The sequence below is a fragment of the Salmo salar genome, chromosome 15 (genome assembly GCF_965601325.2).
Source record: "Salmo salar chromosome 15, fSalSal1, whole genome shotgun sequence".
NCBI lineage: Eukaryota > Metazoa > Chordata > Actinopteri > Salmoniformes > Salmonidae > Salmo > Salmo salar.
Genome location: NC_138305.1, coordinates 45,552,408 through 45,576,979, shown reverse-complemented (window position 1 = coordinate 45,576,979; position 24,572 = coordinate 45,552,408). Strand labels below are relative to the sequence as shown.

The window sequence follows — 24,572 nt, the reverse complement described above, 5'->3', positions numbered from 1 at the left end:
GCTGAAAAAGTTCCACACTGCTAAGGCGGCGTGCTGAGCAGTGTGGACGCAACGTTCAGCCTTCGAAATACAACATTTCGACGCATTTAACGCTTTCTTTTGTTTGAAAATAACATAATTTGTATTAGTTTTAACATAGTCATTTTTCAAGGATTTTTTTTTTGCTCGTGCATCCTCATTTGCATTTGGCCAGCGTGTTTCTCGCGGGCAAGCATTGCGGAACGGAAGCATCCATCTGACCAAAAAGCTGATTATTTCTTTCCATAATTTAATCAAAAATTGCGTTCATTTTGCACAATTAAAGTATTGACATTTTTTATTTAAAAAAAATGGCAACCCTGATTTTAGAAGATGGGACCACCTTCAAGGGACGCCTTTTCGGGGCAAATGCGTCGGTATCTGGTGAAGTTGGTAAGTCGTATTTTATGAGAAGGTATATTAGCCCATTGATTTGCAACATCTCTCTAACTAGCTCATTTTAATATAATGACACCCTTGTTTATATTCAGACTGATCGCTATATGTTACCCACAAAGTCTAATTTGATAGGTAAAAGCAGCTCTTCACCCAACCGTCTTCGGTGTTTCGCGCGAAATGTTCAAGTTTGCCCTGTGGTGCATTCTTTACTGCAGAACATACTATTTGACGAGTTGGCACGTGGTCCCTGTTTTTTTGCGCAATGATGTGACATTAAGATTGTATCCTGTATTTTAAACCTCTTATTCAGAAATTTGAATTACACCCAACAGTTAAGCTATTGTCTGTGAATGGTGCTGGACCATCTGACGTAAAAGAATATGGGACAGTTTGATGAAGAAGCTTTAAATAAGGGTTAGAATCCATGTATGCCACATGATTGCGCAAATCACAGGGCCCTACGATGACCTATTGACTCCTTCCTTCATCCCTATTTCGGTCCGTGGCGCAACTCGGTTTGACCTATTTATGAACATGTTTCGCCATTGCCCTATAAAGTATTTGTTGCTGTACCATGTCCCATACATTGTAATGGATATGTATCTAGCATCCATTTACATTGTAAGATCCATTTCCTTCTTTAGAATTACTGAAAGATTGGCTAATTAGATGTTATACTCCCCTACAAATTAAGTTTAGTTTAGCCAATAAGGGTTTTGATTAATTAAATGGAGCGCAGTGCAAATGTCGAAAGTTCCAGTATCATTACCTTTCTCAATGTGCCAATCCTGAAATGTAGCACTTTTCACTGATTTACACTTTGCTATGAAAACTGGAACTTGACATGATGATTGTTTATTTTCCAGTGTTCCAGACAGGCATGGTGGGCTACCCAGAGGCCCTGACTGACCCGTCCTACAGGTGTCAGATCCTCACCCTCACCTACCCTCTGCAGGGCAACTATGGCATACCCCAGGATGAGGAGGGGGACTTTGGACTCAGCAAGGTGGGTGGAGTTGGTTGTTTGGACACTAACAGAAATAATGGGTGGAGAAAATAAATATATTGATCCCAAGTGCCTGTTTGACCAATGTTCTATTCTGTTTTCCCCTCAGTGGTTTGAGTCTTCTAAGATCCACGCTGCAGCCCTCATCGTCGGAGAGGTCTCCCAGAACCCCAGCCACTGGAGCTCAGCCATGTCTCTGGACCAGTGGCTCAAAGAGCAGGGCATCCCCGGCCTAGAGGGTCAGTAGCGTTATCATTCTAAACATCCTAGTACTGTATCAAATGTCTGAATCTGTTTTGATGTGGTGCTGTTTACTGTAGTGTCTACAATCGAGGTTGTAGTTGATGCGCTTGCTGTGATACTGTAGGAGTTGACACCCGCAGTCTGACCAAGAAGATCCGTGAGAAGGGAACCATGCTGGGGAAGCTCGTTGTAGACGGAACCCTGGAAGCCAACGTTCCATTTGACAACCCTGACCAGAGGAACCTGGTCAAGGAGGTGTCCATGAAGGTAAGGCAGTGCTGTGTTTTAAGTTTGGTCCGGTCACACCTTTTTGTGTTTAGATCCTAAAACTTCCTCAATCGAATGCCAGTGGTTTTGTGTGGATTACATAACGCTGATCACGTTCCAAGTCTGTGAAAAGTCCAATGTTTTGTCTCTCACCACAGTAGATAAGCAGAGTCTTATCAGAACGAATACGTGCCTTGTCTGTCTGTGTTGAGCAGGTGCCCCTGGTGTTCAACCCCAGTGGTACTGTCAGGATCACAGCTGTAGACTGTGGCATTAAGTACAACCAGATCCGCTGCCTGTGTCAGAGAGGGGCCTGTGTCACCGTGGTGCCCTGGGATCACCCACTGGACAGCACAGGTTAGTCACAGCACTGGGTTTCATATACGATTCACAGAGACACTGTACCATCACTCCCTGTTCCCTTGTTTTCCCTCTTCTCTCACCTGCCTTGATCTTTACCTTGGAGCTTCTGACCTGCAAAGTTGCGTTTCAGCCATTCGATTATGAAGTTCTATTGCATGTGCAATAGTTAGTATTGTAATATTTGTTGTGGCTATGCTGACAAAGATGTGGTCCTTTCCAGATTTTGATGGGCTATTCATAAGCAACGGCCCTGGGGACCCCCAGTTCTGTAAGGAGACCATAAACAACGTGAGGAAGGTGGTGTGTGTGGATAACCCCAAGCCTGTGTTTGGTATCTGCCTGGGCCACCAGCTTCTCTCCCTCGTCATCGGCGCAAAAACCTACAAAATGAAGTTAGTACAGGGTAGTAAATCTTAGTTGTGATTGGTGTCACTCTCTCTCTCTGCCTCCTCGGCTCTTAAGTTCTGCTTATTTTGTTTGTTTTGCTTCAAAGAGGACAGCCAGTGGTGGTGCTGGCTGTTGGTGCTGTTATTTGGCCTCCTCCCTCAATGTCAGTGCTTCCCAGGGCCCCTCTTTATTTATCTGGGAGCATTCTGGTGTGAAATAAGCTTTTCTGCTTAGCGCAGCAGTCTGGATGCAGCCTAGTGCATTGCTGAGGTGCTGGAAAGGCCTGGTTTGTTTTGGTAAGACTCCTGGGATTGTTACTTTGTTAGCGTTCTGTTTGTCCAAGGCCAGATGAGATGCCAGCTTCCTTTTGTCCCTCTGGAATGTTTGGCCATGCAGCTGTACAGTCAGTGGGTGGAAACAGAACAGTTCACAGGGTTAATAGCAAGACCTTTGCAGTGTTCAGGTGTCAAGTAAGGATTCTGTGAAAATATAGGCCATTAAAGAAGAGAATTAGACTAAAACAACTGTCTGTTTTTAGGTATGGAAATCGTGGCCATAACCAGCCCTGCATCCACAAGGGCACGGATCGCTGTTTCATCACTTCTCAGAACCATGGCTTTGCTGTGGACCCCCTCACCTTGCCTCAGGGCTGGGATGTGCTCTTCACCAACGCCAATGACCAGACCAGTGAGGGCATTGTGCACAACACCAAACACCTATTCAGGTACAACTACGAACTCTTGTGCTGCTTCCAGCCTTTCAACTTGTTTCATTGGAAAAAATGGTAGTCAACAAAATTACCCTCCAAGATACAGGAAATTGATAACCAGATATTCTTTTACCTGTGTCATTTCAGTGTCCAGTTCCACCCAGAGCACATGGCAGGCCCCACTGACCTGGTCAGTCTATTTGATGTGTTTCTGGACACGGTTAGAGACCACAAGGAGGGCAAGAGTGGCAAACCAGGTTAGATGTGCGTTCATCTCCTCAACCCTTCTTACCTCTGTATTCCAGTTGTAGGCTATAGTAACGGCCCCCTCTCCCTCCCTGCAGTGAAGCAGAGACTGACGGAGCACCTGACCTACCCTGGGTCTCCCAAGCCGGAAGAGTTTGTTCGGCCACGCAAGGTCCTGATCCTGGGCTCTGGGGGCCTCTCCATCGGACAGGCTGGGGAGTTTGATTACTCTGGCTCTCAGGTGAGACAAACTGCCAACGCCAGTGAAGACAAACAGCAAATGCCATGAGCCGTATATTTCTATGTTGGTTCTCTCTAATTTAACAGTACTTGAACTAATCAGACAGTCGTCTATGTCCACCCCTCCAAGGCCATAAAAGCATTGAAGGAGGAGAACATTCAGACTGTGCTCATCAACCCCAACATCGCCACGGTTCAGACCTCCAAGGGACTGGCTGACAAGGTTTACTTCCTACCTCTCACCCCGGAGTACGTCACTGAGGTAAGGAAGGACATTGCTCCCTGAGCCACCCTCCAGTCATTTCAGATGAGTCCTCCACAAGCAGAGCGTGTGCATTAAAACTCTCATACTCAGAACTGATAGTAGAGAAGGAGCCTGTTTGTCCCACAAGTTGTCATTGATATTTGGTCATTCAGTCAAGGCGTGAGAACTGACCATCTGCCAAATTTCCTCTGTCCAGGTGATAAAGAATGAGCGTCCAGACGGGGTCCTCCTGACCTTCGGGGGGCAGACTGCTCTGAACTGCGGGGTGGAGCTGACCAAAAGGGGTGTCCTGGAGAAGTATGCGGTGCGTGTGCTGGGGACGCCAGTGGCCTCCATCGAGATGACTGAGGACAGGAAGATCTTTGTGGAGAAGATGGAGGAGATCAATGAACACGTGGCGCCCAGCGAGGCTGCTCTGTCTGTGGAGCAGGTAAGGAGAGGGGCTTGGGACAATGTCTCACTCCCTCACACACACATTGACCCATACTGAAGCTATACTATTATTTTCTTGATTGTCACTTTATTCGTGGATTAGAACCATCTTAATGTTTGACTACTGTGGGCTTTTGCTGTGTATTTTATTCTGTGTTGTAGGCGGTGGCTGCTGCAGAGCGTCTAGGCTACCCTGTCCTGGTGCGCGCTGCCTTTGCCCTGGGCGGACTGGGCTCTGGCTTCGCCAATAACAGTGAGGAGTTGACTTCTCTGGTGACCTCTGCCTTCGCCCACACCTCCCAGGTCCTAGTGGACAAGTCCCTGAAGGGCTGGAAGGAGATCGAGTATGAAGTGGTCAGAGACGCCTACGACAACTGTATCACCGTGAGTAGAGGGACGACACTATGCATGTGACTGTATTAAGGATCATTTTGAGAAAGTAATATATTTTCGAATGTATACTATGTAAGTACCATGTTATTATGCATTTGACTGTATTACAGCTATAGATTATACATCGTAGTTCAAGTGTGAAGCTTCCTTATCAATGGAGACGTGAGATCGAATGTGATTAAAGTGTGTGTGTGTGTGTGTGCGCGCATCTGTGCTGTAGGTATGTAACATGGAGAACATTGACCCTCTGGGTATCCACACTGGGGAGTCCATCGTGGTGGCGCCCAGTCAGACGCTCAACGACTATGAGTACAACATGTTGAGGGACACTGCCATCAAGGTCATCAGACACCTGGGCATCGTGGGAGAGTGTAACATCCAGTACGCCCTCAACCCGGAGTCTGAGCAGGTAATGGGCCATACTGACGTTGTGAATCATTTTCTGAGAGTTTCTACTAGTGTTAAACCTCTGAAACATGTTCTGATATTTTTACAATAATGTTTATACTGTGTAGCAATCTAAATGGGTGTTTCTGTGCTGCAGTACTACATCATTGAGGTGAATGCCCGTCTGTCTCGGAGCTCAGCTCTGGCCAGTAAAGCTACAGGATATCCCCTGGCCTATGTGGCTGCCAAGCTGGGACTGGGCATCCCTCTACCTGTCCTCAAGTGAGTTTGGATTAAAGAGGTTAAGAATTTAATTTGGGTATTTATCTACTAATACCAAGGTTCTAACTGGTCATGGTAATGATTCTGGTCTTGTCCAGGAACTCTGTGACCAACCAGACCACGGCTAACTTTGAGCCCAGTCTGGACTACTGTGTGGTGAAGGTCCCTCGCTGGGATCTCAGCAAGTTCCTCCGTGTCAGCACCAAGATAGGCAGCTCCATGAAGAGCGTGGGTAAGAGGACGAGCACGGATGTGTTTTATTAATCTGATTTGGGAGCAGCACAGTGCCTTATATCTATAGAGGCAGATGATTCTACCACTTAGCGGCATTGCAGGTTTACACACTAAGGTTTTCGTTGATTAATCTACTTTGTCTGTGACCTTGTAGGAGAGGTGATGGCCATTGGCCGCAGCTTTGAGGAGGCCTTCCAGAAGGCTCTGCGGATGGTGGATGAGAACTGTGTGGGCTTTGACCACACCATCAAACCAGTGTCTGACGAGGTAAGCTCAGTCAGCACATTTTTCCCTGGCTTTTCCCCTCCTGGCTTCCTTTTTATGTGAACCGTTCTGACATGACTCTGTCCTTTGGTCTTACAGGAGCTGCAGACCCCAACAGACAAGCGTATCTTTGTGCTGGCAGCTGCTCTGAGGGCGGGCTACACAGTGGACCGCCTGTACGACCTGACCAAGATCGACCGCTGGTTCCTCCACAAGATGAAGAACATCGCGGACCATGAGAAGGTGCTGGAGTCGTACAACCAGGACGAGAGTGCCATGCCTCTGGAGGTGATGAGGAAAGCCAAGCAGCTGGGCTTCTCAGACAAACAGATCGCCCTGGCTGTGCAGAGGTACGGTACTGTGTTGTCAGAACGGTAGCCTGCTATTCGCACGCGTTTCAAAACATTAATAGTTGAGTCTGTTACATGAAGAAAATCTCATAGAACCTCTACAAAGTGAGATGATCAAGGTTGCTGTTGACTAAACTTGACTTGATTCTTCAGTGATGATACGATGGCGAGTCGGAACGGGACGCAGCGGGTCTCTGGGGATCACTGGGTCAGGGTCATGTTCTAGGTTCAGTTCCCTTAAGCATCGTGTTATTCAGTTGACAACATCGAGGCATTTGTCTGAGAAGGGTTTGATTGATTTGAAATGTCTGGTTTTTTAAATGAACTTGTCTGACCTTTGACCCTGCATCTCTCTCCAGCACGGAGCTGGCGATGAGGAAGCTGCGACATGATTGGAGCATCTTGCCGGTGGTGAAGCAGATCGACACTGTGGCAGCAGAGTGGCCAGCCCAGACCAACTACCTGTACCTGACCTATAATGGTACAGAGAGCGACCTGGGCTTCAGCGAGCCCCATGTAATGGTGATCGGCTCCGGCGTTTACCGCATTGGCAGCAGTGTGGAGTTTGACTGGTGTGCTGTGGGCTGCATTATGGAACTCAGGAAGGTATGACTATTTATACTTTTTACGGAAGAGCTCTTTTTGTTATTATTATTATTGTTATTATGTTGATATTGTCATGATTTGCTGTGTGTCCCCCCCCCCCCAGATGGGCTATAAAACCATCATGGTGAACTATAACCCAGAGACTGTCAGCACAGACTACGACATGTGCGACCGCCTCTACTTCGATGAGATCTCTTTTGAGGTAAGAGTGCTCGGCTGATGGCATGGTCCTAACTCACTCCAAACATTTTATTTTGTAGTTTTTCTTCATACAATATATAGCAATCACCAACATTCAAAGGTCCTAACTTACTTGATCTAATGCTTTTATCTCATAAACAAAGGACCTCAACACCTTCATCAACCCCTATTTAATGCATGGTATTATGCATGAACATGTCTCCTCCCTTCCTCCAGGTTGTTATGGACATCTATGAGATGGAGAACCCAGAGGGAGTGATCCTGTCCATGGGGGGCCAGCTGCCCAACAACATCGCCATGTCCCTCCACAGGCAGCAGTGTCGCATCCTGGGCACCTCCCCGGAGTTCATCGACTCTGCTGAGAACAGGTTCAAGTTCTCCCGCATGCTGGACACCATCGGCATCAGCCAGCCCCTGTGGAAGGAACTCACAGCGATTGAGGTAAGCACAGAACACTGCTTCCAATCTGTTTGGATTTCAAACCAGTAATGAAGAGGTTAAATGTCTTGGTTGTTGATGAGCAGTGCTATTTTGATCAAGTTAGATGGAAATTGTGAATTTGATGTAATATTGTATCCACCCAGTCAGCCATGAAGTTCTGTGAGACCGTGGGCTACCCGTGTCTGGTGCGTCCCTCCTACGTTTTGAGCGGAGCAGCCATGAATGTGGCGTACACAGACAGCGACCTGGAGAAGTACCTGAGCAGCGCTGTGGCCGTGTCCAAGGAATACCCTGTGGTAATCTCCAAATTCATCCAGGAGGCCAAGGTATGACTCGGTAAATGCTTGACTTCACAGATTGCAATGCCCTACTGCTTTGTCATTAAAGGGATAATTCAATGAAATATAAATTACATTTAATTTTCGATTTGTAAAAAAGCAGAGTACCTTTTTAAATATCCAGTGAGCCTCTAGTTTGGACCTGACCGGTGTCTGTTTCAGGAGATAGACGTGGACGCGGTGGCGTGTGACGGTGTGGTGATGGCCATCGCCGTGTCAGAGCATGTGGAGAACGCTGGGGTGCACTCTGGGGACGCCACCCTGGTTACGCCCGCCCAGGATATCAACCAGAAGACCATGGAGCGCATCAAGGTGATCGTCCACGCCATCGGTCAGGAGCTGCAGGTCACCGGGCCCTTCAACCTGCAACTCATCGCTAAGGTAGTCTTTCTAAAGGACGTTTTGGAGTTTCAAATCAGAGGTTGACGATCAATAACAAGTCAAACCGATAATCAACCACAACGAGTCAATCAAGATTTCTGATACCTGCGGGATTTCCAATGGCTGGCCACCTGTTGCTTTTAATTGCAACGAGTGTGTTTTCTGGACAGGATGACCAGCTGAAGGTGATCGAGTGCAACGTCCGAGTCTCCCGCTCCTTCCCGTTCGTCTCGAAGACACTGGGAGTGGATCTGGTCGCCCTGGCAACGCGTGTCATCATGGGAGAAGAGGTGGAGCCTGTGGGCCTGATGAAAGGAGTGGGCATCGTGGGCGTCAAGGTAACAGAGCAGACAAGTCTAAAACAACCATTAAATACCCAACTTTTAATTACCTCCACTGGTGATATTCAACTATAGTCTGACGGGGTTCAGATTTGAATAAAGGGGCTAGACATATTTTCTCTTAAAACCAGTATAAAAAAACAAACAATGCACAAACACTTATCTTAAAGCACTTTTATTAAAATTAAATGTTGCAAAAAGTTCATTTTAAGTGCTTTAAGATTAGCCTAGTTCAGTGCAAACAATTGTTTAAATAATAAACACATTTGTACTTATAACACAGTTGACCTGCATCACATTCATTCATTTCTACTTTCCTGTCTGTTTTACTTGCATAGCTTAATCTTTAGTTTTTATTTACACATAGGAAACCTCTTATGGATGGCTTATCTCAGTTGACCAGAATCACATTATTTTCAATTTCATTATTGTTTTTACACACAAACGTTTTATGCATGGCATATGTCAGTCTCTCTCCGCCGCATCAGTAGAGAACTGGTCCTATAACCAACTGCACCACCTCTGTGGGGACAAACTAAATAAAATCTTGTTGCAAAGTTAGCTTTCCGTTTATCTAAAAACTCGGACATCATGGGAGTCATTTGTAGGCTACTGACGACGGAATGTAGTTGTGTAGGGCAATGGCCTGTTTTGGTTTGGGCTCAAATCAGAGGAGACAATTACTTTTCTTAACATGATTGGCTTTTTAAATTATTTTTATCCTCCTCCTGTAGTCCCAAATTAAGTCCCTTCAATTGATTTGAAGACGCCACTAAAAAACAAACCTATGACACGAACTCCTCATAATGCCTGTGTTGGCTTTCTTGTTGCGGAGAAAAGCCACCATCTGCCTAAGCTTACATAGGCTGCTCTCTTGAGAGCACTATTATCCTTGCTTAGCCACCGAACATCATTATGTAAAAGTAGATCATGATGCTCAGTAGACTACGAAACAAGCAATGTTGCAGGCTAGATGTTAATCAGATTAAGTTTATGATAGCCATAACTGAGTCAATGTTTTTCTCTTCTTTTTTTTTTTGCTCGCTGCTGAGTTAAGCACAAAGCATGTTCTAGTATATCTTCTTTGGGATTGGTGTCCCTTCCACGGGATGGTTGAGCGAACGTAGTCTAATGCGATTAGCATGAGGTTGTAAGTAACAAGAGTTTCCCTGGACATGGACATATCTGATATTGGCAGAAAGCTTAAATTCTTGATAATCTAACTGCACTGTCCAATTTACAGTGAAAGAATACCATGATATTGTTTGAGAGTGCACAGTTTTGAACAAAGTTATTAATAAACAAATTAGGCATATTTGGGCAGTCTTGATACAAAATGTTGAACAGAAATGCAATGGTTCATTGGATCAGTCTAAAACTGCACATACGCTGCCGTCTAGTGGCCAAAATCTAAATTGCACCTAGGCTGGAATAATACATTATGGCCTTTCTCTTGCTTTTCAAAGATGATGGATAAAAAAAAAATTGTTTCTTTATATTATCTTTTACCAGATCTAATGTGTTATTCTCCTACATTCCTTTCACATTTCCACAAACTTCAGAGTTTCCTTTAAAATGGTACCAAGAATATGCATATCCTTACTTCAGGGCCTGAGCTACATGCAGTTAGATTTGGGTATGTCATTTTAGGCAAATGGATAAAGGGGGCGGATCCTTAGAGGATATCATACAGTGAAGGAGCCGATAGGCGGGCAGACAGACCCTGTGCTTGTTAGCAGCTCAGTTCGGCTGTTTCTGGGATGTTTGGTGATTGACAGCACTTTATGGGCGGGACAACCGGCTCGCAGGCCGCCAGTTGAATAGTCTTTACTTACACGAACAACCTCCATATGTTTAAAGTGTCTCTCTCTCAGGTCCCCCAGTTCTCGTTCTCTCGTCTGGCCGGGGCTGATGTGGTTCTGGGGGTAGAAATGACCAGCACTGGGGAGGTGGCCTGCTTTGGAGAGAACAGATACGAGGCCTATCTGAAGGCCATGCTCAGCACAGGCTTCAAGATCCCCAAGAAGAACATTTTGCTCTCCATCGGCAGTTATAAGGTGACTACAATGAGATATGTATGCATCTATAGCTAATTTTCATGGAAATTCATTTTGAGGCTAGCGCTACATAAATGTTCCTTGTTTGTTTCTAGAACAAGAGTGAGCTACTGCCTACTGTACAGGCTCTGGAGAGTCTAGGCTATGATTTGTATGCCAGTCTGGGGACCGCTGACTTCTACACTGAGCATGGAGTCAAGGTACATCAAATCTAGCCTAAGTGGGCGTGTATCCACTTCTCAACAAAGTATATTTAAAAAAAAAAAATCCCCTTCACATGATTTCCAGGAAAGATTTGACAATTTTCAGTTCACATTTTCTATTTACTTCCTGAATTAAACTGAAGCCCCTCACCCTTCAGGTGATGGCAGTGGACTGGCCGTTTGAGGAAGAGGAGAGCGACTGCCCCAACAAGGACAAGCAGAGGAACATCTTGGAATACCTGGAGGACCACCACTTTGACATGGTCATCAACCTCTCCATGAGGAACTCTGGAGGCCGACGCCTCTCCTCCTTTGTAACCAAAGGTTACCGCACCCGCCGCATGGCCATCGACTACTCAGTCCCCCTCATCATTGACATCAAGTGCACCAAGCTATTTTTCCAGGTAGATTTGTTTTTTTATTTAACCAGGTAGGCCAGTTGAGAACAAGTTCTCATTTACAACTGCGACCTGGCCAAGATAAAGCAAAGCAGTGCGACAAAAACAACAACACAAAGTTACACATAAACAAACGCCGTCAATAACACAATAGAAAAATATATGTACGGTGTGTGCAAATGTAGAGGGGTAAGGCAATAAATAGGCCAGAGGCAAAATAATTACAATTTAGCATCAACATGTGCAGATGATGATGATGTACAAGTAGAGATACTGGGGTGAAAAAGAGCAAAAAGATAAATGACAACATCGGGATGAGGTAGTTTGGTGTGATGTTAGTCACAGATTATTATTTTTTTTGCGCTAGCGATGATTGATTGCGACTATCCTGATTGAATTGTGTGCTGCTGGGATTTGTAGGCGCTGCGTCTGGTTGGAGGCTTTCCGCCCGTCAAGACTCACGTGGACTGTATGACGTCACAGAAGTTGATTCGCCTGCCTGGTAAGCAGTAAAGCACCTTAAGATTGGGCTGTGACTAAAAAAGGCTGTTAACTTAAAATACAATGCCCCTGCTTTCTTCCTGTATTCAGGCAATACATGATGGCTACTTCAGTCAAGCTGTGGAACTGCAGGGTTTCTGAACCGTTGTAATTCTGTCCCCTGTGCCAGGTCTGATAGATGTGCACGTCCACCTGCGGGAGCCGGGTGCCACTCACAAGGAGGACTTCTCCTCGGGCACAGCGGCTGCCCTAGCAGGGGGCGTCACCATGGTGTGTGCTATGCCCAACACGGCACCCGCCATCATCGACCTCAGCTCTCTCACCATGGTCCAGAAGGTAATGAGAGCATACATGGTCATTTAAGACATTCGCCACTGAATATTACAAATAACTATGTTTCAGACATGAAATGATGCCTATTATAAAAAAATTGACCAATGCAGTACTTAAAGGTTTACTCACTCACTGTTGATCCAATGTTTTGTCCGCTCAGCTTGCCAAGGCAGGGTGTCGCTGTGACTATGCCCTCTATGTCGGGGCGGCTTTAGACAATGCTTCCGTCTTACCCTCCATCGCCAACTCCGTCGCTGGGCTGAAGATGTATCTGAACGATACCTACTCCACTCTGAAGATGGACAATGTCTCAGTTTGGATGGAGGTAGGAGACTAATCAGCTGACTGAATGACGTCCTTCATTGATGTCATTCGCCAGTGTTTCTGTTGATCTGAGCAGTGCTTTCTCTTTCTGTGAACTAGCACTTTGAGAAATGGCCCAAGCACCTACCAATCGTGGCTCACGCAGAGAAGCAGACGGTGGCAGCCATCTTGATGGTGGCACAGCTCTACCAGAGAGCTGTTCATATCTGCCACGTGGCCAAGAAGGAGGAGGTAAGATCATGGAACGCCTGGAACATCATGCATACAGATGGAGCACTGTTTTGGCTTTGTGTGGCCCATTCATAGTCTCCAGAGGGAATGAGGTGTCAACCAAGGCGTACAGTAACCTTTTAGTTGTATTTTTTTGGAAGGAGTCATTTCCGATTCCTTTCATTTAAGATCAACTGCGAGAACACAGCAGTAGCTACAAGACAAAGGATATAGCGCTGCTCATATGTTCTAAGATAAGACTTTGCCTACAGAAATGTGATCTATGCCATTGAAATGATTCATTATGAGCCAGAAACAGACCAGACCAGGATAGTATGTAATGAATTTGCTGCGTAATGGTTGACATCTATTCCATCCTTCCCTTCCCCAGATTCTGATCATCCGGGTGGCCAAGCAGAAAGGCATCCAGGTAACGTGTGAGGTGGCGCCCCATCACCTCTTCCTGTGTGAGGAGAACGTGGCGGACATCGGGGACGGCCGGGCGCAGGTACGCCCCATGCTGGGAACCCGGGAGGACATGGAGGCCCTCTGGGAAAACATGGACATCATTGACTGCTTCGCAACCGACCACGGTGAGGAGGGCTACATTAACCCCTACCTTCAACATACTGCTTCAGTTTTTTTTTATACTCAACTTGTAACTATGTTGACATACAGAAATATTATCAAGGCTGTTGTATGTTTTGGCTAACAGCCCCCCATTCAGTGGAGGAGAAGAACTCTGAGAAGCCCCCTCCAGGCTACCCTGGCCTGGAGACCATGATGCCCCTCCTCCTCACCGCCGTCAGCGACGGGCGCCTCACCGTCGACGATATCATCAAGCGCTTGTACGACAACCCCCGCAAGATCTTCTCCCTGCCCGCACAGGACAACACTTATGTAGAGGTAGCTACAGACACACGGCAGTACATGTTTTTCCATGTATATTGGGCAACATGGCAAGAATTTATTCTCCTTGGGTTACCACATTGAAATACAAAGAGGGGTTGAAGGGACTGGCTTTTCAAGACAATTCTTGATGTCTAAAGACCTGCTGTCTCCCACCAGGTGGACCTGGAGCAGGAGTGGGTTATCCCCAAACACATGCAGTTCACCAAGTCCAAGTGGACGCCTTTCGAAGGCATGAAGGTGAAGGGCAAGGTCCGCAGAGTGGTTCTCAGAGGAGAGGTGGCCTACATCGACGGACAGGTGCTGGTCCCTCCTGGTTATGGAGAGGATGTGAAGACTTGGCCTGCACCCATCCCCACTCAGCCCCCTGAGCCGGTGAAAGAAGTCCAACAGGTACAGTCCCACCCATTTCCGTTCCGCCCTTTCACATAAGTGTGATGCTATTCAACCTACAGTTATATGTGATGTAGCATGCTAGCAGGCATTGGCTGTGACAGGCATTGGCTATTGTGTGTCTGTGGCAGACCCCAGAGCACCCCCGGCTGACCTCGCCGTGTGAGGGCATCCGTACCCGCGCCCCGAGCCCTCGCCGCTCCGCTGGGGATGGCCGCTACATGCTCCCACCCCGTATCCACAGGTCATCTGACCCAGGCGTTACACCAGGTACTACAACTCCCACAACCCCTTCTCTCCCCCCAGAGCCTGGTTGTCACTTAACTGAAGTTGCCTCAATAGTTTCTTACACAGCTGAGCGCCTGCTTGTTGTGGCAAAGTGCTTTGTGAATGTCTGTTTCAATAAATTGGATATTCACTGTGTCCATCTACAGGTTTTAGGACAATACACACAAAATGGCGCTTGGATTTTGTTGGTAAACCTTTTAGTCTGCATCTATGAACCTACTGATCATGTGATTTAAGCGCACTGTATATAAAGTGTTTTCTGATAAAGCAAATCGTTTGAGTCTCTACTGTAGGCAGCATGGTCAATTAGTACTAAGAGGAGTACATTTTATTATTTTTAAATGAGGTCTAAATAAACTCAGCAAAAAAAAGAAACGTCCCATTTTCAGGACCCTGTTTTTCAAAGAATTCGTTAAAATTCAAATAACTTCACAGATCTTCATTGTAAAGGGTTTAAACACTGTTCCCCATGCTTGTTCAATGAACCATAAACAATTAATGAACATGCACCTGTGGAACGGTTGTTAAGACACTAATAGCTTACAGACGGTAGGCAATTAAGGTCACAGTTATGAAAACTTAGGACACTAAAGAGGCCTTTCTACTGACTCTGAAAAACACCAAAAGAAAGATGCCCAGGGTCCCTGCTCATCAGCGTGAACATGCCTTAGGCATGCTGCAACAAGGTGAGGACTGCAGATGTGGCCAGGGCAATAAATTGCAATGTCTGTACTGTGAGATGCCTGAGACAGGACGGACAGCTGATCGTCCTTGCCGTGGCAGACAACGTGTAACACCTGCACAGGATCAGTACGTCTCAACATCACACCTGCAGGACAGGTACAGGATGGCAACAACTGCCTGAGTTACACCAGGAACGCACAATCCCTCCATCAGTGCTCAGACTGTCCGCAATAGGCTGAGAGGCTAGACTGAGGGCTTGTAGGCCTGTTATAAGGCAGGTCCTCACCAGACATCACCGGCAACAACGTTGCCTATGGGCACAAACCAACTGTCGCTGGACCAGACAGGACTGGTAAAAAGTGCTCTTCACTGATGAGTCGCGGTTTTGCCTCACCAGGGGTGATGGTCGGATTCGCGTTTATCGTCAAAGGAATGAGCGTTACACCGAGGCCTGTACTCTGGAGCGGGATCGATTTGGAGGTGGAGGGTCCGTCATGGTCTAGGGCAGTGTGTCACAGCATCATCGGGCTGAGCTTGTCATTGCAGGCAATCTCAATGCTGTCCGTTACAGGGAAGACATCCTCCTCCCTCATGTGGTGCCTTTCCTCCAGGCTCATCCTGACATGACCCTCCAGTATGACAATGCCACCAGCCATACTGCTCGTTCTGTTCGTGAATTCCTGCAAGACAGGAATGTCGGTGTTCTGCCATGACCAGCGAAGAGCCCGGATCTCAATCCCATTAAGCACATCTGGGAACTGTTGGATCGGAGGATGAAGGCTAGGGCCATCCCCCCCCCCAGAAATGTCCGGGAACTTGCAGGTGCCTTGGTGGAAGAGTGGGTTAACATCTCACAGCAAGAACTGGCAAATCTGGTGTAGTCCATGAGATGCACTGTAGTACTTCATGCAGCTGGTGGCCACACCAGATACTGACTGTTACTTTTTATTTTGACCCCCCCCCCCTTTGTTCAGGGACACATTATTCAATTTCTGTTAGTCATGTGTCTGTGGAACTTGTTCAGTTTGTCTCAGTTGTTGAATCTTGTCATGTTCATTCAAATATTTACACATGTTAAGTTTGCAGAAAATAAATGCAGTTGACAGTGAGAGGACGTTTCTTTTTTTGCTGTGTTTATATTGGTCAACCTACAGCTCTCTGATGCTGAAGATCTTTTAGTCGGCCATTTGCTATGCTCTTTCTTCACCCGTTACCAAGACTGTTCAATCACAGCCACTATCGGATGATTTTAGTTTGAAATTAATGATGAGTTGTTGATTAACGTTTGATTCACGTCACTGTCTTTGTAAGAAATAATGGCTGGATGAAATTATGCTCAATGCCACAATCGCAAACGTATTAATAACCCAAATGATATTAGTGTTTCATGTCAGTATACTGGCTAACCGCTATAGTATTGTCTAAATGACCGTAGTTTTGTATCGTCTCTAACACTTTTGTGTTCTAACTCTGTCATGATATTCTAAACAGCTGAAGATTCAAGGGAAAGAGCATTAAGAAGAGCATTTGAAGAAGATTTAAAAGAAGGTTTGACGCTTGTTTTAGCGCAGCTCTGCTGTTACGCCTAACACTAACCTCTTGCCTAGATGTGCCATCTTTGGGGCTGTTTGGTGTAATTCTGGCAATGCATTCCAGAATTACACCACATGGAGTTGCTTTGGTGAACACTTGCATTGCATTGCATGATTGGTTGTAGAGATGCTAGAGAGGTTGTAATTTACATTCCTTCCCATTAGTTGCTGCACTATCCATGTCGCTTTGCTTGGAGTGGACTGCTTTCCTAACGCTTGGACCATTTCGAAAGGGACAAACTTGCTTTGAAATATGGCGTAATCAGTGCTTTTGTTGGTCGCGCGTCAGGAAATAGAAACGACTGCAGTCCTTTTAAAAGATGCTGCTGAACTAATGAATATTAACACACGTTAGATTTCTCCTGTGGTATTTGAAGTGTTTGCTGTTTCTCTGTCCCCAGAGATGGCCCCCGTAGCTGGGGATGGCTCCAGCCATCCCCCTCCCCTGGCCAGGGTCCTGTCCCCCCGGACTGAGGCAGGGTTGGGAGTAGCGGCAGGGCAGCCTCAGACCCTGACCCACCTTCAGACCTCCCCCCTACTCCACCCCCTAGTGGGACAACACATCCTCTCTGTCAGGCAGTTCAGCAAGGAACAGGTACTCCACATAAATGGCCAGGGAAAGATTTACTGAAGAACATGTGCTTTTACATTTATGAAAACTGATATTAAAATGAATGTCAATTGTAAAATATTTTGTCTAATATATTTTTCGTTATGGTGGACCCCAGTAAGACTAGCTGTTGCTAATGGGGATCCTAATACAGCGAATGGAGAAAACAAATCTAAAATTTGTATCTATTTCAGATTTCTCACTTGTTTAACGTGGCCCATACGCTTCGCCTGATGATTCAGAAAGAGAGAACCCTGGACATCCTGAAGGTAAAGAGTCCTTTCAAACTCTAATGTAAAGAACAACAGTGCGGTAATACTTAAGGATGTACCGATTTTACTGATACACATCGGTCCCTGGTTCAAATTTGGGGGGGAAATGACTGCATTGGTCTGCGGACCCCAAACCGATCCAAATGTAGCATGCATCGGTCAGGAAATCGACACAAACATTCAGAATCGCTGATTCACACATTAGCTTTACTCATATTTAGTGCTGTGGCAATTTTGTCAGCCGGTTATTGTCATGCAAAAGTCTGCCATTAATTTACATAAACATGTTTAGCATCTCCAGGCTTCCACGCATGCAAGCCATTAATGCGTGCCTTTGGAATTACATACATTATTTTGTTGATTAATTACATTTTAATATACACATCACAATAAACCCATTATTTATGTTAGTCCGGTCTAAAGAAACATTATGTAATGAAGAAAATGCATTACTGTAGAACAGTATAAGAGTTGGCCTACTGTAGGTCTATGTTATCTGGCTATGCTCCATGCTATAGGCGCTAGACTTGTTCATTTAGCTGACAAGATGTGCTGAAGTTCTGTGCCATTGTTTTATGATTTTATAGTAAGAAGAATTTAATTTGGCTGAATAAAATAAAGGATATTTTTTTCCCCATTTAGAGAACCACTTCATATGTGCAGTTGCTATCTTGAGCATGAAAGTGATCATTTGAAACAGGTCCTATTAGATTTAGAGTTATTTGGCGACTTCAGTTGTGAAAGATAGTCTTAGAAATCTAAGGTTTGTGTATTTATATATATTTATATATATATTTTTTATTTATTTATATTAGGCTGCATGGTGCGACTAGGCTATTGATCTCAGAAGGTAGCAAAAAAGCTTGTTCTCTGTTCCTTGCCTCAGGCTGCACAGCTGTTCTCAAGGGATTGTATTTTCACTCATCAGACTATATTCTCAATTTAATCTTGTCTGTACTATGTAAAATTTGATTTAGACTGTCCCGTTTTCAAATAGGAGCATGTGCTTAATACGAGCAGCTGAGAAATAAATATTAGAGCTCTTATTTCATTCCAAGCATCAACCACTTTTAAGGAACATGCTCTCACTGCCCCAACGGGTGATATTCCACCCAAACTCTGTATTACGAGGATATTTCAAATCAAATACAAAGCCTACAATTAGTGACTAACTGTAAGCCGCCCTGCACAATCAATGAACCAACCGCATCGCCTAGGGCTTTACGTTCTCTCCCAGACTCATTGATAGACATTTTGGAGCGTAGCATAAAGTAACCGGTACGTCCAGTATGGGTAATACAGTCCACACTCAATGGTGATTCCTTACACTTGTTTAATTTTGGAGTATGGGCTAGACCAATTATGTAGCAAAGACCTCTTAAATCAGTTTTGTTTATCTGCCATACCTATGTGGTAGGTTATGTGTTTAACATTTTCATTCAGTTTTTTGGTTGGGGTTTGGGCTCATAAGCCTATGCAGAAGCTCTAATAAGCATATGGGTGTTTTTGAATTAATCATCACCTTTAGAAATTGCTGTCCATTTCGTTGTTAGGCTTTGAAACAACATCCACCATGTTTTACACCGTTTCAACCTGCAACCTGATCTGTGAGGTGAGGGTTTTAATTTTTTTTTTTTTTTTTTTAAACTACGATAGGGCGACTGTTTGATTTTCGTTGCCAGAGGTTAGAGGGACAATAGAGCCCTGAGTACCAGCATTAGGACCTGATGACCGTTAGCATGTTGGGGACCACCAAAGCATGTCCAGAGTGCATAAAAGGAAATTACCATGAATTTTACTGTGGTTATAATACGGTCACTGCAACAGCCGTACTCATCTCTTTTTACCTTCATCAACATACCTCATCTTTTGTGTGTCCTCTCCTTCAGTGTTGAACTAAGCATGTACGTTGCCTTCAGAAAGTATTCACACCAGTTTTTCCACATTTTGTTGTTACAGCCTGAATTTAAAATGGATTAATTTTAGGGTTTTTTTTGTCACTGGCCTACACACAATGCCCCATGTCATCAAAGTGGAATGTCATTTTTGAAATGTTTACAAATTAATGAAATGAAACTGAACTGTCTTGAGTCCATAAGTATTCAACTCCTTCAGGGGTAAAAATGTGCTTAACTAGTCATAAGTTGCATGGACTCACTCTGTGAAATAAGTGATTTTTGAATGACTTCATCCATCTCTGTACCCTACACATACAGTTATCTGTAAGGTCAAGCAGCGAATTTCAAACACAGATTCAGCCATAAAGACAAGGGAGATTTTCCAATGCCTCGCAAAGAATGGTACCTATTGGTAGACGGGTACACTTTTTTTTAAATTTAATTTTATTTAAAAAAAAAAATTTAAGCAGGCATTGAATATCCCTTTGAGCATGGTAAAGTCATTAATTACACTTTGGATGGTGTAACCCAGTCACTACAAAGATACAGGCGTCCTTCGTAACGCAGTTGTTGGAGAGGAAGGAAACTGCTCAGGGATTTCACCATGAGGCCAAGGGTGACTTTAAAACGGTTTGAGTTTATTGGTTGTGATAGAACTGAGGATGAATCCACAACACTGTAGTTACTCCACAACACTAACCTAATTGACAGAATGAAAAGGAAGCCTGTACAGAATTAAAAAAAAAATCAGAAACATGCATCCAGTTTGCAACAAGGCACTAAAGGTAATACTGCAAAAAATTAGGCAAAACGATTCACATTTTAACCTGAATACAAAGTGTTATTTTGGGGCAAATATTACACATTGAGTACCATTCCATATTTTCAAGCATAAGAGGAAAACCTGGTTAACTGCTTTCAACCCGACACTGGGAGATTTAATTCACCTTTCAGCAGGACAATAACCTACAACACAAGGCCAAATATACACTGGAGTTGCTTACCAAGAAGACAGTGAATGTTCTTGAGTGGCAGAGTTACAGTTTGGACTTGAATCTACTTGAAAATCTATGGCAAGGCATGAAAATGGTTGTCTAGCAATGATCAACAACCAATTTGACAGAGCTTGAAGAATTTTGAAAAGACTAATGGGCAAATGCTTACCAATCCAGGTGTGGAAAAAGCTCTTTCAGACTTACCCAGAAAGACTCGAAGCTGTAATTGCTGCCAAAGGTGCTTCTACAAAGTATTGTCAGGGGTATGTGAACTTCTGTAAATGAGAGATTTCTGTATTTCACTTTCAATAAATTAGCAAACATGTATAAAAAATTATCATAATTTACTATCAACGTATACGGGACGCGCTTTAGCACAGCTTGAAACGAAAAAGGGGAAATCGGGTGCTCGGCTGAGGGACTTGAAAATCGGAGCCTTGAAGGCAATTCATCCCGAAAACGTAAGCCTATTGTTTGCTAGTCCCGTCAATAAATACATTGGATTTATGCAGCAACGGTGCTCCTTTTTCTTTATTCTTTCAGATAGTCACCGGGTGAAGTATTCTGGGGTAAGGAATGTTTTTTTTTTAGGTTTTCACTGTCATTATGGGGTATTGTGTGTAGATGGGTGAAAGAGAGATTGGTTTAATCAATTTTGAATTCAGGCTGTAATGTGGAATAAGTCAAGGGCTATGAATACTTTCTGAAGGCACTGTGACAGTCATTGATCTTCAAGTCATTTTGAATGCCAAACAACCCCAGGGAATATCAGTAGCTTAGTCAAACTGCCCTGCTTTGCACGCTGACCACCGTGAGGTAGGTGGCCTGTTCCTGATCTTTCACATCTGCGCGGCACCGTCCGCATTCAAATGCTAAATTAGCTTGTGATATTAGGCTTTATTTTAAGTGACAACTTATGTAATTTGCTAGGTTATCTATGTGCTGTTGGTATTGGTGTTTTACCTGAATAGAAGTAGGCTACCAGAGACGACTAGCTGTAAGCTTCCTGCTGAATGGGGCTTTCAATAGATTTTCAGGTTCACCATATTTTTAGATAATTTCATAATGACAGCAATCACTTTGCGAGGTGCACTGCATGGCCAAAGCGGGAGAAAGGAAGCTCATCAAAGTGGTCAAAATCATTCGATTTTCAGATGGGGATGAATGCCAAAGTTGTGGTGTGTGTGTGTAGTGTACAAAATATGATGAACAAGTGATGTCAAAGGATCATAGCTTTCATCTGGTCAGTCTACATTAGCGGTTCATACACTTAATCTGCAAAAATGATGAGTTAACTACTGCTTGGTGTTTTCAGAACCAAAGTGGGGGGGGACAAAAACAGGCTGCACCCCACCCACCCCCTTAACTGGTAGATGCCTAGTATCTCTTATGGCTCAGATCAGGTGTCTACGTAGTACATACACTATAGACATACGTTATTTACACACACGAGCTCCATCAGCAGCTGATTTTAGAATGGAAAATGTGTGTTTATGCAACAAATGTTAGTGCATCGACTTGTTCTCTAATCAACTCGTTTCAAACTAAAACGTATCGGAGCCCATGTATCTAGATGGGTATCGAATCGTCTTGAAAGGGAAATGTGTACATCCCTAGTAATACTCAGACAAGCTGTGATTTGTCACAGTAGAAATTGCAGGAGAGAAACTAATTTCAGAGAAGCCAGTTGGGCCGTTCCATAAAGCCCACTGTTGTCACCCAGGGTTTGAGTCATCAGCAGGACCTCAGCAGGAAGCATGACTAAGTTCTGATTTCGCTCTTCGTTCTCTCGTCCTTGGAGTGAGATGAGCCATCGCCCTTCAGATGAAACACACAGGAGCAGGTGTGCTGTTTTAAAAATAACAAAACTACCAGTCCTATTCGAAATGACATCACATGGTACTTGACATTAAATCCAGACAACGATACAAGCAACACCTGCCACCTGTTTGTCTATGCCTAAAGATCACATAGAACTAGTTTTGCCACTCGGGTCAGTAAATCTCTGTTGTAAGAATATGGAAATGCTGTGTGCCCTGAAATGCCTGAATGCTGAGCTCAGAGAAATGTTGTACACTAGTCTGTTATTTGTCTTAGACCCCTCTGTGTGTTACTCTCTCAGGGTAAGGTGATGGCGTCCATGTTCTACGAGGTCAGCACGCGCACCAGCAGCTCGTTTGCGGCGGCCATGCAGCGTCTGGGCGGCTCTGTGGTCCATTTCTGCGAGGCCACCTCCTCGTCGCAGAAGGGTGAATCTCTGGCCGACTCGGTCCAGACCATGAGCTGCTATGCTGACGTCCTGGTGCTCCGACACCCCATGCCAGGGGCTGTAGAGGTGAGCAGCGGTGTCGATTTGCCATGTTACAACTTCACTTAAACTTGCCCCGTCATGTTCATTAGGCAAGATGTTCTGAGAACACTTTGGAGCAACAGAGGTGGTACCACCTAAACACGTCTCTTGTATCAGTTATTGAGTGAGAAGCTGCACTTGCTGTATCTGACATGTTTATCGCCACCTGTAGTCTGCAGCGAGGCATTGCCGGAAGCCAGTGATCAACGCTGGGGATGGGGTCGGGGAGCACCCCACTCAGGCCCTGCTGGATGTGTTCACCATCAGAGAGGAGCTGGGCACGGTCAACGGCATGACGGTGAGACGAGCCCTCAAACCTCTGCTTTTTATGTTCTGACAGTGTTTTTATATGAAACGGAACTGTAAGATCTGGAACCTGACTGGGTTTTTTCATTTCTAATCAGCCGCTCCTTGGTGACAGCACCCCTGCCTGGTAAGTTAACATAGCCAATGTCCTGACTGGTCTGTCTCTGTAGATCACCATGGTAGGAGACCTGAAGCACGGACGCACTGTGCATTCACTGGCCAGGCTGCTCACCCAGTACAGGATCACACTGCGCTACGTTGCCCCAAAGAACCTGCACATGCCCTCCGAGATCATCGACTTTGTGGCCTCCAAAGGCATCAAGCAGGTGGGTGGATCACAAGGGCCATTTTGTGGGAGAACAGATGTCTCTGAATCAAAAATGTCAATGGCACAGACTTCTAGTATGTAGGTGTCCTTTTCGCATGGTATGCACTACATAAAGCACTAAACTATGTCCTTGTGGCTGTGCAGGAAGAGTTTGAGAGCATCGAGGAGGCACTGCCTGACACTGACGTGCTCTACATTACCAGGATCCAGAAGGAGAGGTTTTCCTCAGAGGAAGAGTACAAAGCGGTAAGGATGGGATGGGGTTTCACTAACCTGTGAGGCTGGCCTTAGTGTTTGATCAGTGCTAAAGGGTCTTTTGTTTTCATCCAGTGCTTCGGTCAGTTCATCCTTACCCCACACATCATGACTGGAGCCAAGAGGAAGATGGTGGTGATGCATCCTCTACCGAGAGTCAATGAGATCAGGTATGGCTGTTCCCCTAGATTACAATGCATCGCTCTTCATTATATCTCATTTGATTCACTAATGTTTGCAAATTCTGGTTAATGAATTAAGTGGGGTGATTTAGCGTCATGTTTACTTTCTCTCTTGCAGTGCGGAAGTGGACACAGATCCTCGTGCTGCCTATTTCCGGCAGGCTGAGAACGGCATGTATATCCGCATGGCCCTCCTGGCCACAGTGATGGGTAGATGAGGTGTGTGTGTGTGTATATAGTGGACACGACACTGTTAGGACCGCAAAACCAACCGGGACCAATTGAGAAATCAATAATAATCAAATTGCTCCAACAGTCAATACAGTCATGTTTGGTGTGTACTCTTGAACCCTGTTTTTTTTTCTCCACCTCCCAGATTGAATTAGTATTGTCAGTTAACAACAATTACGGTTTTGACTGTTACATGTATTGTTTCATCATTCTGAGTACAATTTGAGAAACATGTTTCATAGAACCAATATCAATATGTAGTTTATAGAAGTTTATTTCTGTGTCGCTGTTGACTGGAGTCATCTGTGGTTTTATTGTATGGGGAAATGGAATACATACTGCTCATCAGAAGGTGGACCCATTGCAGAACATCCTTTTTATGCAGGAGAATTGTTATGCTGATTGTGCTTTATAAATAATATAATAAAATGTCAACACTTTCAAGGGTTTTGTACATGAT

General features: G+C 44.9%; 1 protein-coding gene and 1 pseudogene across 3 annotated transcripts; both read left to right on the top strand.

Annotated features, from left to right (window-relative positions):
- LOC106571444 (multifunctional protein CAD) lies at window positions 1-24,552 on the top strand. 3 transcript variants are annotated; one of them, XM_014144558.3, is made up of 44 exons: window positions 1-411; window positions 1,284-1,423; window positions 1,533-1,662; window positions 1,791-1,933; window positions 2,149-2,290; window positions 2,517-2,688; window positions 3,222-3,407; window positions 3,540-3,649; window positions 3,737-3,879; window positions 4,009-4,140; window positions 4,340-4,573; window positions 4,738-4,959; window positions 5,189-5,377; window positions 5,513-5,637; window positions 5,736-5,869; window positions 6,026-6,138; window positions 6,235-6,485; window positions 6,845-7,091; window positions 7,195-7,293; window positions 7,509-7,733; window positions 7,877-8,059; window positions 8,234-8,452; window positions 8,623-8,790; window positions 10,668-10,850; window positions 10,946-11,050; window positions 11,212-11,457; window positions 11,872-11,953; window positions 12,122-12,288; window positions 12,446-12,610; window positions 12,709-12,840; window positions 13,211-13,412; window positions 13,535-13,725; window positions 13,888-14,121; window positions 14,253-14,391; window positions 14,556-14,597; window positions 16,585-16,641; window positions 17,087-17,280; window positions 17,490-17,564; window positions 22,583-22,795; window positions 22,983-23,108; window positions 23,287-23,442; window positions 23,589-23,690; window positions 23,775-23,869; window positions 24,000-24,552. In XM_014144558.3, the coding sequence occupies exons 1-44, from the start codon at window positions 330-332 to the stop codon at window positions 24,097-24,099; spliced, it is 6,795 nt and encodes a 2,264-aa protein (XP_014000033.1). In that variant the 5' UTR covers window positions 1-329; the 3' UTR covers window positions 24,100-24,552. The 3 variants fall into 3 exon arrangements, with proteins under 3 accessions (XP_014000033.1, XP_014000034.1, XP_014000036.1); XM_014144559.3 differs by lacking the exon at window positions 14,556-14,597; XM_014144561.3 differs by lacking the exons at window positions 14,556-14,597; window positions 16,585-16,641.
- LOC123727527 (uncharacterized) lies at window positions 6,633-6,773 on the top strand (annotated as a pseudogene).
- Window positions 24,553-24,572: the final 20 nt, after the last annotated feature.